This window comes from Coregonus clupeaformis, unplaced genomic scaffold, assembly GCF_020615455.1.
Source record: "Coregonus clupeaformis isolate EN_2021a unplaced genomic scaffold, ASM2061545v1 scaf0449, whole genome shotgun sequence".
NCBI lineage: Eukaryota > Metazoa > Chordata > Actinopteri > Salmoniformes > Salmonidae > Coregonus > Coregonus clupeaformis.
The window spans coordinates 165001-178454 of record NW_025533904.1 but is presented as its reverse complement, the minus strand read 5'-3'; the positions used below and the strand labels follow the sequence as shown (position 1 = coordinate 178454).

The following is a 13454-nucleotide window of genomic DNA, read 5'->3' as shown; positions in this document are numbered from 1 at the left end:
GTGTGTGTGTGTGTGTGTGTGTGTGTGTGTGTGTGTGTGTGTGTGTGTGTGTGTGTGTGTGTGTGTGTGTATGTGAGTAAGTGAGTGTCTGTGTGTGTGCCTTCTTGCATGTCTCCACAGCAACCTGTTCAGTTGTTGTCATAGTAACCAGCGACTGTTTAGACGACTGGACTCTGAGTGTTGACGACCTGTTAGAGACTGTTTACCAAGTTGCTGGTTCACACTGGATCACACACCGGCAAAACAGATCACACTGGATCATACTGGATCACACCAGATCATACCGGATCATACCGATCATACAGGATCATATCGGATCATACCGGAAACACACCGGATCATACTGGATCATAGCGTTCATACCGGATCACACCGGATTGTACTGGGTTCTAAAGCAAGAAGCTGTATTAATAAACCAACTTGACTGACAGTTATCTAACCAATCAGAGGAGAGGAGGACGCAGGACAATAACCAAACAACCAACAATGTCCTTTAGAAAAGGAAACGTTTCCAGACTCTAGGGAGTTTGTCCCAAATGGCAACCTATTCCCTATAGGGCTGTAGTCTAAAGTAGTGCACTATATAGGGAATAGGGTTTCATTGGGGATGCACCCTAGAGGTCTTTAACAGTGTTCATCCACTCTCTATGAGCGCTGTGTGTCTGCCTCGTCTTGGAATAAGACTCATACTTGAATCCCCTTCATCATCATGTTCCTCCTCAGCATTAGAGCCAGGGGGAAGCCAGGGTCACAGGCTATGACTAGAGAATGGACAGAAGGAATGAAAAGAAATACCTGGTTTTGTGAGAACATCTCTTTTCTTTTTGTAATGATTTCATTATTAATGGTAACTTTATCTCCCTCTCTCTCTCTCCCCCTCTCTCTCTCTCGCTCTCTCCCCCTCTCCTCCCTCCCTTGCTCTCTCTCAACCTCTCTCCCACTCTCTCTCTCTCTCCCTATCTCTCCCTATCTCTCTCTCTCTCTCTCTCTCTCTCTCTCTCTCTCTCTCTCTCTCTCTCTCTCTCTCTCTCTCTCTCTCTCTCTCTCTCTCTCTCTCTCTCTCTCTCTCTCTCTCTCTCTCTCTCTCTCTCTCTCTCTCTCTCTCTCTCTCTCTCTCTCTGTCCCCCTCTCTCTCTCTCTCTCTCTCTCTCTCTCTCTCTGTCTCTCTCTCTCTCTCCCTCTCTCTCTCTCTCTCTCTCTCTCTCTCTCTCTCTCTCTCTCTCTCCCCCTCTCTCTCTGTCTCTCTCCCCTCTCTCTTTCTCTCCCCCCTCTCTCTCTTTCTCTCGTTCTCTCTCTTTCTCTCCCCCTCCCCCTTTCCTCTCTCCTTCTTCTCTCCCTCCCCCTCCTCTCTCCTTCTTCTCTCCCTCCCCCTCCTCTCTCCTTCTTCTCTCCCTCCCCCCTTTCCTCCCTCCTTCCATCCCTCTCTGTCAGTTGTAGCTGAAGGTTCAGTAATTACTTCACTAAAGGATCCACCTGACCTGGTATAATGCCTTTTAATATTAGAATATTTCATCTTTATATTTCCTTTGATGCTGATTTTAAAATGTTTCAAAATTAACTTGTCTGTCAGGGTGTGTAACCATGTTGTAAATATAAACATGTAAACAAACAACAGCTAAATAAACATTTGTTTGCAGAATCATTTTAAATGTTGTGTGTGTGTGTGTGTGTGTGTGTGTGTGTGTGTGTGTGTGTGTGTGTGTGTGTGTGTGTGTGTGTGTGTGTGTGTGTGTGTGTGTGTGTGTGTGTGTGGTATAGGTGTGGTTGCTGAGTAAGGAACTGTAAGCGAACACTGTACCAGTTCCCTGCCTCACACACACTCACTTAAATTATTCACACACACCTAGACTGTTATCATTACAGGCTCTGGGTGGGTAATGGTTAAGGCTGAACACCACCTAGACTGTTATCACTACAGGCTCTGGGTGGGTAAGGGTTAAGGCTGAACACCACCTAGACTGTTATCATTACAGGCTCTGGGTGGGTAAGGGTTAAGGCTGAACACCACCTAGACTGTTATCACTACAGGCTCTGGGTGGGTAAGGGTTAAGGCTGAACACCACCTAGACTGTTATCACTACAGGCTCTGGGTGGGTAAGGGTTAAGGCTGAACACCACCTAGACTGTTATCACTACAGGCTCTGGGTGGGTAAGGGTTAAGGCTGAACACCACCTAGACTGTTATCACTACAGGCTCTGGGTGGGTAAGGGTTAAGGCTGAACACCACCTAGACTGTTATCACTACAGGCTCTGGGTGGGTAAGGGTTAAGGCTGAACACCACCTAGACTGTTATCACTACAGGCTCTGGGTGGGTAAGGGTTAAGGCTGAACACCACCTAGACTGTTATCACTACAGGCTCTGGGTGGGTAAGGGTTAAGGCTGAACACCACCTAGACTGTTATCACTACAGGCTCTGGGTGGGTAATGGTTAAGGCTGAACACCACCTAGACTGTTATCATTACAGGCTCTGGGTGGGTAAGGGTTAAGGCTGAACACCACCTAGACTGTTATCACTACAGGCTCTGGGTGGGTAATGGTTAAGGCTGAACACCACCTAGACTGTTATCACTACAGGCTCTGGGTGGGTAAGGGTTAAGGCTGAACACCACCTAGACTGTTATCACTACAGGCTCTGGGTGGGTAAGGGTTAAGGCTGAACACCACCTAGACTGTTATCACTACAGGCTCTGGGTGGGTAAGGGTTAAGGATGAACACCACCTAGACTGTTATCACTACAGGCTCTGGGTGGGTAAGGGTTAAGGCTGAACACCACCTAGACTGTTATCACTACAGGCTCTGGGTGGGTAATGGTTAAGGCTGAACACCACCTAGACTGTTATCACTACAGGCTCTGGGTGGGTAAGGGTTAAGGCTGAACACCACCTAGACTGTTATCACTACAGGCTATGTGTGGGTGGGCTGACTAGCTTGACTGACTGACTGTCTGTTTTACTGACTGACTGACTGTTCTACTGACTGGCTGGCTGTCTAACTGACTGGCTGACTGTTCTACTGACTGGCTGGCTAACTGACTGGCTGACTGTTCTACTGACTGACTGGCTAACTGACTGGCTGACTGTTCTACTGACTGACTGGCTAACTGACTGGCTGACTGTTCTACTGACTGACTGGCTAACTGACTGTTCTACTGACTGACTGGCTGGCTAACTGACTGGCTGACTGTTCTACTGACTGGCTGGCTAACTGACTGGCTGACTGTTCTACTGACTGACTGGCTAACTGACTGTTCTACTGACTGACTGGCTGGCTAACTGACTGGCTGACTTGCTGGCTGGCTAACTGACTGGCTGACTGGCTGGCTGGCTAACTGACTGACTGGCTGGCTGGCTAACTGACTGACTGGCTGGCTGACTGGCTGACTGGCTGACTGGCTGGCTGGCTGGCTGACTGGCTGGCTGGCTGGCTGACTGGCTGACTGGCTGACTGGCTGACTGGCTGGCTGGCTGGCTAACTGACTGACTGACTGGCTGGCTGACTGGCTGGCTGGCTGGCTGGCTGGCTGGCTGGCTAACTGACTGACTGACTGGCTGACTGGCTGACTGACTGATTGACTGACTGACTAATTGACTGACTGGCTGGCTAACTGGCTAACTGACTGGCTGACTGGCTAACTGACTGACTGGCTGACTGACTGACTGGCCATGTTGAACATAATAATCAGCTCCCTATCCTCTGGAGGTGAACTAAACTCACTAAAAGTGGCACTAATTAAGCCTTTCCTGAAAAAGCCAAACCTTGAAAACTATCAGCCTGTTTCGAATCTCCCATCCCTCTCAAACATTTTAGAAAAAGCTGTTGCTCAGCATCCCACTGCCTTCCTGAAGACCCATTCTGGTTTTAGACCCCATCATAGTCCTGAGACAGCACTCAGCATCCCACTGCCTTCCTGGAGACCCAGTCTGGTTTTAGACCCCATCATAGTCCTGAGACCCAGTCTGGTTTTAGACCCCATCATAGTCCTGAGACAGCACTCAGCATCCCACTGCCTTCCTGGAGACTCAGTCTGGTTTTAGACCCCATCATAGTCCTGAAACAGCACTCAGCATCCCACTGCCTTCCTGGAGACCCAGTCTGGGTTTAGACCCCATCATAGTCCTGAGACAGCACTCAGCATCCCACTGCCTTCCTGGAGACCCAGTCTGGGTTTAGACCCCATCATAGTCCTGAGACAGCACTCAGCATCCCACTGCCTTCCTGGAGACCCAGTCTGGTTTTAGACCCCATCATAGTCCTGAGACAGCACTCAGCATCCCACTGCCTTCCTGGAGACCCAGTCTGGTTTTAGACCCCATCATAGTCCTGAGACCCAGTCTGGTTTTAGACCCCATCATAGTCCTGAAGACCCAGTCTGGTTTTAGACCCCATCATAGTCCTGAGACAGCACTCAGCATCCCACTGCCTTCCTGGAGACCCAGTCTGGTTTTAGACCCCATCATAGTCCTGAGACCCAGTCTGGTTTTAGACCCCATCATAGTCCTGAGACCCAGTCTGGTTTTAGACCCCATCATAGTCCTGAGACCCAGTCTGGTTTTAGACCCCATCATAGTCCTGAGACCCAGTCTGGTTTTAGACCCCATCATAGTCCTGAGACCCAGTCTGGTTTTAGACCCCATCATAGTCCTGAGACAGCACTCAGCATCCCACTGCCTTCCTGGAGACCCAGTCTGGTTTTAGACCCCATCATAGTCCTGAGACCCAGTCTGGTTTTAGACCCCATCATAGTCCTGAGACCCAGTCTGGTTTTAGACCCCATCATAGTCCTGAGACCCAGTCTGGTTTTAGACCCCATCATAGTCCTGAGACCCAGTCTGGTTTTAGACCCCATCATAGTCCTGAGACCCAGTCTGGTTTTAGACCCCATCATAGTCCTGAGACCCAGTCTGGTTTTAGACCCCATCATAGTCCTGAGACCCAGTCTGGTTTTAGACCCCATCATAGTCCTGAAGACCCAGTCTGGTTTTAGACCCCATCATAGTCCTGAGACCCAGTCTGGTTATAGACCCCATCATAGTCCTGAGACCCAGTCTGGTTTTAGACCCCATCATAGTCCTGAAGACCCAGTCTGGTTTTAGACCCCATCATAGTCCTGAGACAGCACTCAGCATCCCACTGCCTTCCTGGAGACCCAGTCTGGTTTTAGACCCCATCATAGTCCTGAGACCCAGTCTGGTTTTAGACCCCATCATAGTCCTGAGACCCAGTCTGGTTTTAGACCCCATCATAGTCCTGAGACAGCACTCAGCATCCCACTGCCTTCCTGGAGACCCAGTCTGGTTTTAGACCCCATCATAGTCCTGAGACCCAGTCTGGTTTTAGACCCCATCATAGTCCTGAAGACCCAGTCTGGTTTTAGACCCCATCATAGTCCTGAGACCCAGTCTGGTTTTAGACCCCATCATAGTCCTGAGACCCAGTCTGGTTTTAGACCCCATCATAGTCCTGAAGACCCAGTCTGGTTTTAGACCCCATCATAGTCCTGAGACAGCACTCAGCATCCCACTGCCTTCCTGGAGACCCAGTGTGGTTTTAGACCCCATCATAGTCCTGAGACCCAGTCTGGTTATAGACCCCATCATAGTCCTGAGACCCAGTCTGGTTTTAGACCCCATCATAGTCCTGAAGACCCAGTCTGGTTTTAGACCCCATCATAGTCCTGAGACAGCACTCAGCATCCCACTGTCTTCCTGGAGACCCAGTCTGGTTTTAGACCCTATCATAGTCCTGAGACCCAGTCTGGTTTTAGACCCCATCATAGTCCTGAAGACCCAGTCTGGTTTTAGACCCCATCATAGTCCTGAGACAGCACTCAGCATCCCACTGCCTTCCTGGAGACCCAGTCTGGTTTTAGACCCCATCATAGTCCTGAGACCCAGTCTGGTTTTAGACCCCATCATAGTCCTGAGACCCAGTCTGGTTTTAGACCCCATCATAGTCCTGAGACCCAGTCTGGTTTTAGACCCCATCATAGTCCTGAGACCCAGTCTGGTTTTAGACCCCATCATAGTCCTGAGACAGCACTCAGCATCCCACTGCCTTCCTGGAGACCCAGTCTGGTTTTAGACCCCATCATAGTCCTGAGACCCAGTCTGGTTTTAGACCCCATCATAGTCCTGGAGACCCAGTCTGGTTTTAGACCCCATCATAGTCCTGAGACCCAGTCTGGTTTTAGACCCCATCATAGTCCTGAGACCCAGTCTGGTTTTAGACCCCATCATAGTCCTGAGACCCAGTCTGGTTTTAGATCCCATCATAGTCCTGGAGACCCAGTCTGGTTTTAGACCCCATCATAGTCCTGAGACCCAGTCTGGTTTTAGACCCCATCATAGTCCTGAGACCCAGTCTGGTTTTAGACCCCATCATAGTCCTGAGACCCAGTCTGGTTTTAGACCCCATCATAGTCCTGAGACCCAGTCTGGTTTTAGATCCCATCATAGTCCTGAGACCCAGTCTGGTTTTAGACCCCATCATAGTCCTGAGACCCAGTCTGGTTCTAGACCCCATCATAGTCCTGAGACCCAGTCTGGTTTTAGACCCCATCATAGTCCTGAGACAGCACTCAGCATCCCACTGCCTTCCTGGAGACCCAGTCTGGGTTTAGACCCCATCATAGTCCTGAGACAGCACTCAGCATCCCACTGCCTTCCTGGAGACCCAGTCTGGTTTTAGACCCCATCATAGTCCTGAGACCCAGTGTGGTTTTAGACCCCATCATAGTCCTGAGACAGCACTCAGCATCCCACTGCCTTCCTGGAGACCCAGTCTGGTTTTAGACCCCATCATAGTCCTGAGACCCAGTCTGGTTTTAGACCCCATCATAGTCCTGAGACCCAGTCTGGTTTTAGACCCCATCATAGTCCTGAGACCCAGTCTGGTTTTAGACCCCATCATAGTCCTGAGACCCAGTCTGGTTTTAGACCCCATCATAGTCCTGAGACAGCACTCAGCATCCCACTGCCTTCCTGGAGACCCAGTCTGGTTTTAGACCCCATCATAGTCCTGAGACCCAGTCTGGTTTTAGACCCCATCATAGTCCTGGAGACCCAGTCTGGTTTTAGACCCCATCATAGTCCTGAGACCCAGTCTGGTTTTAGACCCCATGATAGTCCTGAGACCCAGTCTGGTTTTAGACCCCATCATAGTCCTGGAGACCCAGTCTGGTTTTAGACCCCATCATAGTCCTGAGACCCAGTCTGGTTTTAGACCCCATCATAGTCCTGAGACCCAGTCTGGGTTTAGACCCCATCATAGTCCTGAGACCCAGTCTGGTTTTAGACCCCATCATAGTCCTGAGACCCAGTCTGGTTTTAGACCCCATCATAGTCCTGAGACTCAGTCTGGTTTTAGACCCCATTATAGTCCTGAGACCCAGTCTGGTTCTAGACCCCATCATAGTCCTGAGACCCAGTCTGGTTTTAGACCCCATCATAGTCCTGAGACAGCACTCAGCATCCCACTGCCTTCCTGGAGACCCAGTCTGGGTTTAGACCCCATCATAGTCCTGAGACAGCACTCAGCATCCCACTGCCTTCCTGGAGACCAAGTCTGGTTTTAGACCCCATCATAGTCCTGAGACCCAGTCTGGTTTTAGACCCCATCATAGTCCTGAGACCCAGTCTAGTTTTAGACCCCATCATAGTCCTGAGACAGCACTCAGCATCCCACTGCCTTCCTGGAGACCCAGTGTGGTTTTAGACCCCATCATAGTACTGAGACAGCACTCAGCATCCCACTGCCTTCCTGGAGACCCAGTCTGGTTTTAGACCCCATCATAGTCCTGAGACCCAGTCTGGTTTTAGACCCCATCATAGTCCTGAGACCCAGTCTGGTTTTAGACCCCATCATAGTCCTGAGACCCAGTCTGGTTTTAGACCCCATCATAGTCCTGAGACCCAGTCTGGTTTTAGACCCCATCATAGTCCTGAGACCCAGTCTGGTTTTAGACCCCATCATAGTCCTGAGACAGCACTCAGCATCCCACTGCCTTCCTGAAGACCCAGTCTGGGTTTAGACCCCATCATAGTCCTGAGACCCAGTCTGGGTTTAGACCCCATCATAGTCCTGAGACCCAGTCTGGTTTTAGACCCCATCATAGTCCTGAGACCCAGTCTGGTTTTAGACCCCATCATAGTCCTGAGACCCAGTCTGGTTTTAGACCCCATCATAGTCCTGAGACCCAGTCTGGGTTTAGACCCCATCATAGTCCTGAGACAGCACTCATGAAGGTGCTAAATGCTACAAGCAGATTTAGACATTGATCCGTGTTTCTCAAACGTAAAATGTCAAAGTTGTTACAAGCGTAAAATGTCGACGTGTTTAAGGTTAAGTTTAGACATTAACTCCGAATTTTTTAAGTTAGGGTTAAGTTTAGGCATTAACTCCGAATTCTTAAGGTTAGGTATTAACTCCAACTGGTTAAGGTAAGTGTTAAGGTTTAGGATAGGCTTAAAACAAAAATATTTTAAAAAAGGTAACAACGTTCACTGTTGCCCCTAGTAGCCGGTTTCCATGGCATCTCCCAACGCCCTCAGACATGGATGGGCATCGAATACTGACTTGTTCCACGGTTGACCTGCCTGGGTAAATTACCTTCTAAGGGCGTCATACCAAGGCTCTGCATCTGTCCTCGTGCTCCTAGACCTTAGTGCTGCTTTTGACGCCATCGAGCACCATATTCTTTTGGAGAGATTGGAAACTCTAATTGGTCCTTTACGGACAAGTTCTTGCCTGGTTTAGATCTTATCTGTCTGAAAGATATCAGTTTGTCTCTGTGGATGGTTTGTCCTCTGACAAATCAATGGTAAGTTTAGGTGTTCCTCAAGGTTCCGTTTTAGGACCACTATCGTTTTCACTATATATTCTACCTCTTGGTGATGTCCTTCAGCAACACAATGTCAACTTTCACTGCTATGCAGACGACACAAAGCTGTGTCTATGAAACCTGGGGAAGCCACAAAATTGCCCATCCTGAAAGCCTGTGTTTCAGACGTAAGGAGATACTAGTTCTAGGTCCCAAGAAACAATGAGATCTGCTGTTGGATCTGACAATTAATCTTGATGGTTGTACAGTCGTCTCAAATAAAACTGTGAAGGACCTCGGCGTTACTCTGGACCCTGATCTCTCTTTTGACGAACATATCAAGAATATTTCCAAGGGCAGCTTTCTTCCATCTTCATAACATTGCAAAAATCAGAAACCTTTTGTCCAATAATGATGCAGAAAAGCTAATCCATGCTTTTGTCACATCAAGATTAGACTATTGCAATGCTCTACTCTCCATCTACCCAGATAAAGCACTAAATAAATTTCAGTTAGTGCTAAACACGGCTGCTAGAATCTTGACTAGAATAAAACATGTGATCATATTACTCCAGTGCTAGCCTCTCTACACTGGCTTCCTGTTAAGGCTAGGGCTGATTTCAAGGTTTTACTGCTAACCTACAAAGCCTTACATGGGCTTGCTCCTACCTATCTCTCCGATTTGGTCCTGCCGTACATACCTACACGTACGCTACGGTCACAAGACGCAGGCCTCCTTATTGTCCCTAGAATTTCTAAGCAAACAGCTGGAGGCAGGGCTTTCTCCTACAGAGCTCCATTTTTATGGAATGGTCTGCCTATCCATGTGAGAGACGCAGACTCGGTCTCGACCTTTAAGTCTGTACTGAAGACTCATCTCTTCAGTAGGTCCTATGATTGAGTGTAGTCTGGCCCAGGGGTGCGAAGGTGAACGGAAAGGCACTGGAGCGACAATCCGCCCTTGCTGTCTCTGCCTGGCCGGCTCCCCTCTCTCCACTGGGATTCTCTGCCTCTGACCCTATTACGGGGGCTGAGTCACTGGCTTACTGGTGCTTTCCATGCCGTCCCTAGGAGGGGCGCATCACGTCATGCCAGGCTTTTTTCGCTATACTTGTCTTGAGTGGGTTGAGTCACTGACGTGATCTTTCTGTCCGGATTTGCGCCCCGCTCGGGCTCGTGCGGTGGGGGAGATCTTCGTGGGCTGTACTCAGCCTTGTCTCAGGGTAGTAGGTTGGTGGTCTGTTGATATCCCTCTGGTGGTGTGGGGGCTGTGCTTTGGCAACGTGGGTGGGGTTATATCCTGCCTGGTTGGCCCTGTCCGGAGGTAACTTTGGACGGGGCCACAGTGTCCCCCGACCCCCATCTCAGTCTCCTGTATCTATGCTGCAATAGTCTGTGCTGGGGGGCTAGGGTCAGTCTGTCCTATCTGGGGTAATTCTCCTGTCTCATCTGGTGTCCTGTGTGATCTTTGGTATGCTCCCTGTAATTCTCCCATCTCTCTCGCTCCCCTCCCGGAGGACTGTGTGCAAGGCAGGCGTTATGGGCGGGCCTTAGGTGGCCTGGGTTATGGGCGGGCCTTAGGGGGCCTGGGTTATGGGCGGGCCTTAGGGGGCCTGGGTTATGGGCGGGCCTTAGGGGGCCTGGGTTATGGGCGGGCCATAGGGGGCCTGGGTTATGGGCGGGCCTTAGGGGGCCTGGGTTATGGGCGGTCCTTAGGTGGTCTGGGTTATGGGCGGGCCTTAGGGGGCCTGGGTTATGGGCAGGCCTTAGGGGGCCTGGGTTATGGGCGGGCCTTAGGGGGCCTGGGTTATGGGCGGGCCTTAGGTGGCCTGGGTTATGGGCAGGCCTTAGGGGGCCTGGGTTATGGGCGGGCCTTAGGGTGCCTGGATTATGGGCGGGCCTTAGGGGGTCTGGGTTATGGGCGGGCCTTAGGGGGCCTGGGTTATGGGCGGGCCTTAGGGGGCCTGGGTTATGGGCGGGCCTTAGGGGGCCTGGGTTATGGGCGGGCCTTAGGGGGCCTGGGTTATGGGCGGTCCTTAGGGGGCCTGGCCCATCCTACCTCCTTGCGCTTCCAAATAAATGAAATACTGATCATTTATTTGACCCGAGAAGCACGCCAACAGAAAGACGCACCAATCTCAGTTAAAGCACCCGAGCGAGCGAAACAGCGCCCCCCTCTGTCTCAGTATGTATAGACCATGTATCTGATGCTGCCTGGACCAGAGTGTGGCATGTCATACCATTTCTGTCCAGACAGCATCAGATACATGGTCTACACATACTGAGACAGAGGGGGCGCTGTTTCGCTCGCTCGGATGCTTTCTCCGGTGATATAGTTTCAGTACAGAGAGGAAGAGGCGAAGCGAGAGAGCTCACTCTCGCCAAAATCTGTCCAGTATAAAACCCGTTGCGTTTCTATGGGAATAATATGCAGACCTAAATGTGTCGCCTGCCTTCCCGCCTTTGCGACATAAAACCCTATTCGGACGGGATTAGTTTTACTGAGGGAGGTCGGGTAATGTAATTATGTTCACGAGCACATAACACCACATCTGTAATTTTAGTCCCGTCCGAATCTGCCATGGCACTGTATTTTTACATGGCAGGAGAGTAACAATTCCAGCCAGAATAACCTACTGTTTTTTTGGGGGCAAACTCCACTGGTGAAGAAGGCGCAACAGAGCCTCTTCAACCTCAGGAGGCTGAAGAAACGACCCGGGTCGGGCCGGGTCAGGACGGGTCGGGTCGGGACGGGTCGGGACGGGTTGGGATGGGTCGGGACAGGTTGGGTCGGGACGGGTCGGGACGGGTCGGGTCGGATTGTGACGGTCGGGACGGGTCGGGATGGGCCGGGTTGGGACGGTTGGGATGGGCCGGGTTGGGACGGTTGGGACGGGACGGGTCGGGTTAGGGACGGGTCGGGTTGGGACGGGTCGGGTCGGGTTGGGACGGGTTGGGTCGGTCAAGTTGGGACAGGTTGGGTCGGGACGGGTCGGGTTGGGACGGGTTGGGTTGGGACGGGTTGGGTTGGGACGGGTCGGGTTGGGACGGGTTGGGACGGGTCGGGTTGGGACGGGTTGGGACGGGTCGGGTTGGGACGGGTTGGGTTGGGACGTGTCGGGTTGGGACGGGTTGGGTTGGGACGTGTCGGGTCGGGTTGGGACGGGTCGGGTTGGGACGGGTCGGGTTGGGACGGGTTGGGTCGGGACGGGTCGGGACGGGTCGGGTCGGATTGTGACGGGTCGGGGACGGGTCGGGATGGGCCGGGTTGGGACGGTTGGGACGGGACGGGACGGGTTGGGACGGGTCGGGTTGGGACGGGTCGGGTCGGGTTGGGACGGGTTGGGTCGGTCGGGTTGGGACAGGTTGGGTCGGGACGGGTCGGGTTGGGACGGATTGGGTTGGGACGGGTTGGGACGGGTCGGGTCGGATTGGGACGGGTTGGGTCGGTCGGGTTGGGACAGGTTGGGTCGGGACGGGTCGGGTTGGGACGGGTCGGGACGGGTCGGGTTGGGACGGGTTGGGTTGGGACGTGTCAGGTCGGGTTGGGACGGGTCGGGTTGGGACGGGTCGGGTTGGGACGGGTTGGGTTGGGACGGGTCGGGTCGGGACGGGTCGGGACAGGTCGGGTCGGATTGTGACGGGTCGGGACGGGTCGGGATGGGCCGGGTTGGGACGGTTGGGACGGAACGGGACGGGTTGGGACGGGCCGGGTTGGGACGGGTCGGGTCTGGTTGGGACGGGTTGGGTCGGTCGGGTTGGGACGGGTTGGGTCGGGACGGGTCGGGTTGGGACGGGTTGGGTTGGGACGGGTCGGGTTGGGACGGGTTGGGTTGGGACGTGTCGGGTCGGGTTGGGACGGGTTGGGTTGGGACGGGTCGGGTCGGGTTGGGACGGGTCGGGTTGGGTTGGGACGGGTCGGGTTGGGTTGGGACGGGTCGGGTTGGGACGGGTCGGGTCGGGTTGGGACGGGTCGGGTTGGGATGGGTTGGGTCGGGTCGGGTTGGGACGGGTCGGGTTGGGCTGGGACGGGTCGGGTTGGGACGGGTCGGGTCGGGTCGGGTTGGGATGGGTCGGGTTGGGACGAGTCGGGTTGGTAATAAAAGCTACAACGCATTTGACACAACGGTTGTTATAAAACACATATTTTTGATGAGTTTCCAGAACCTTTTTAGGGACTATGTGACCTGTCCATTCCATGAGAAACAGCAGCTACTAAAACTACAGCTCAACACACACATGGAGAAACAACCACGTCAACAACAGCCACCATCAACAGCAACAAGAAACCACCAATCAAAGAGTGTGAGCAGCATGTAATGTCTCTAATGTGGTTAGGGAAGGGAGAGGAAACCACCGCCATGTGTGACAGATATGTAGCCTATGGAAACATGGTTGATTTCTTATCGATAGGAAGCAGTCAGTATCGGACCGATAGCGTTTCTCTCTCTCTCTCTCTCTCTCTCTCTCTCTCTCTCTCTCTCTCTATTCCACTATATTCTACACTACTATATTCTACTATATTCTACTATATTCTACTATATTCTACTCTACTACATTCTACTATATTCTACTCTACTTCATTCTCTATATTCTACTCTACTATATTCTACTACATTCTACTATATTCT

General features: G+C 52.0%; 1 protein-coding gene across 1 annotated transcript; it reads right to left on the bottom strand.

Moving 5' to 3' along the window:
• Positions 1-10245: 10245 nt before the first annotated feature.
• LOC123484763 (basic proline-rich protein-like) lies at positions 10246-13186 on the bottom strand. The gene is made up of 3 exons (XM_045215469.1): positions 13181-13186; positions 11651-12929; positions 10246-10814 (listed from the first exon to the last, which is right to left on the bottom strand). The coding sequence occupies exons 1-3, from the start codon at positions 13184-13186 to the stop codon at positions 10246-10248; spliced, it is 1854 nt and encodes a 617-aa protein (XP_045071404.1).
• Positions 13187-13454: the final 268 nt, after the last annotated feature.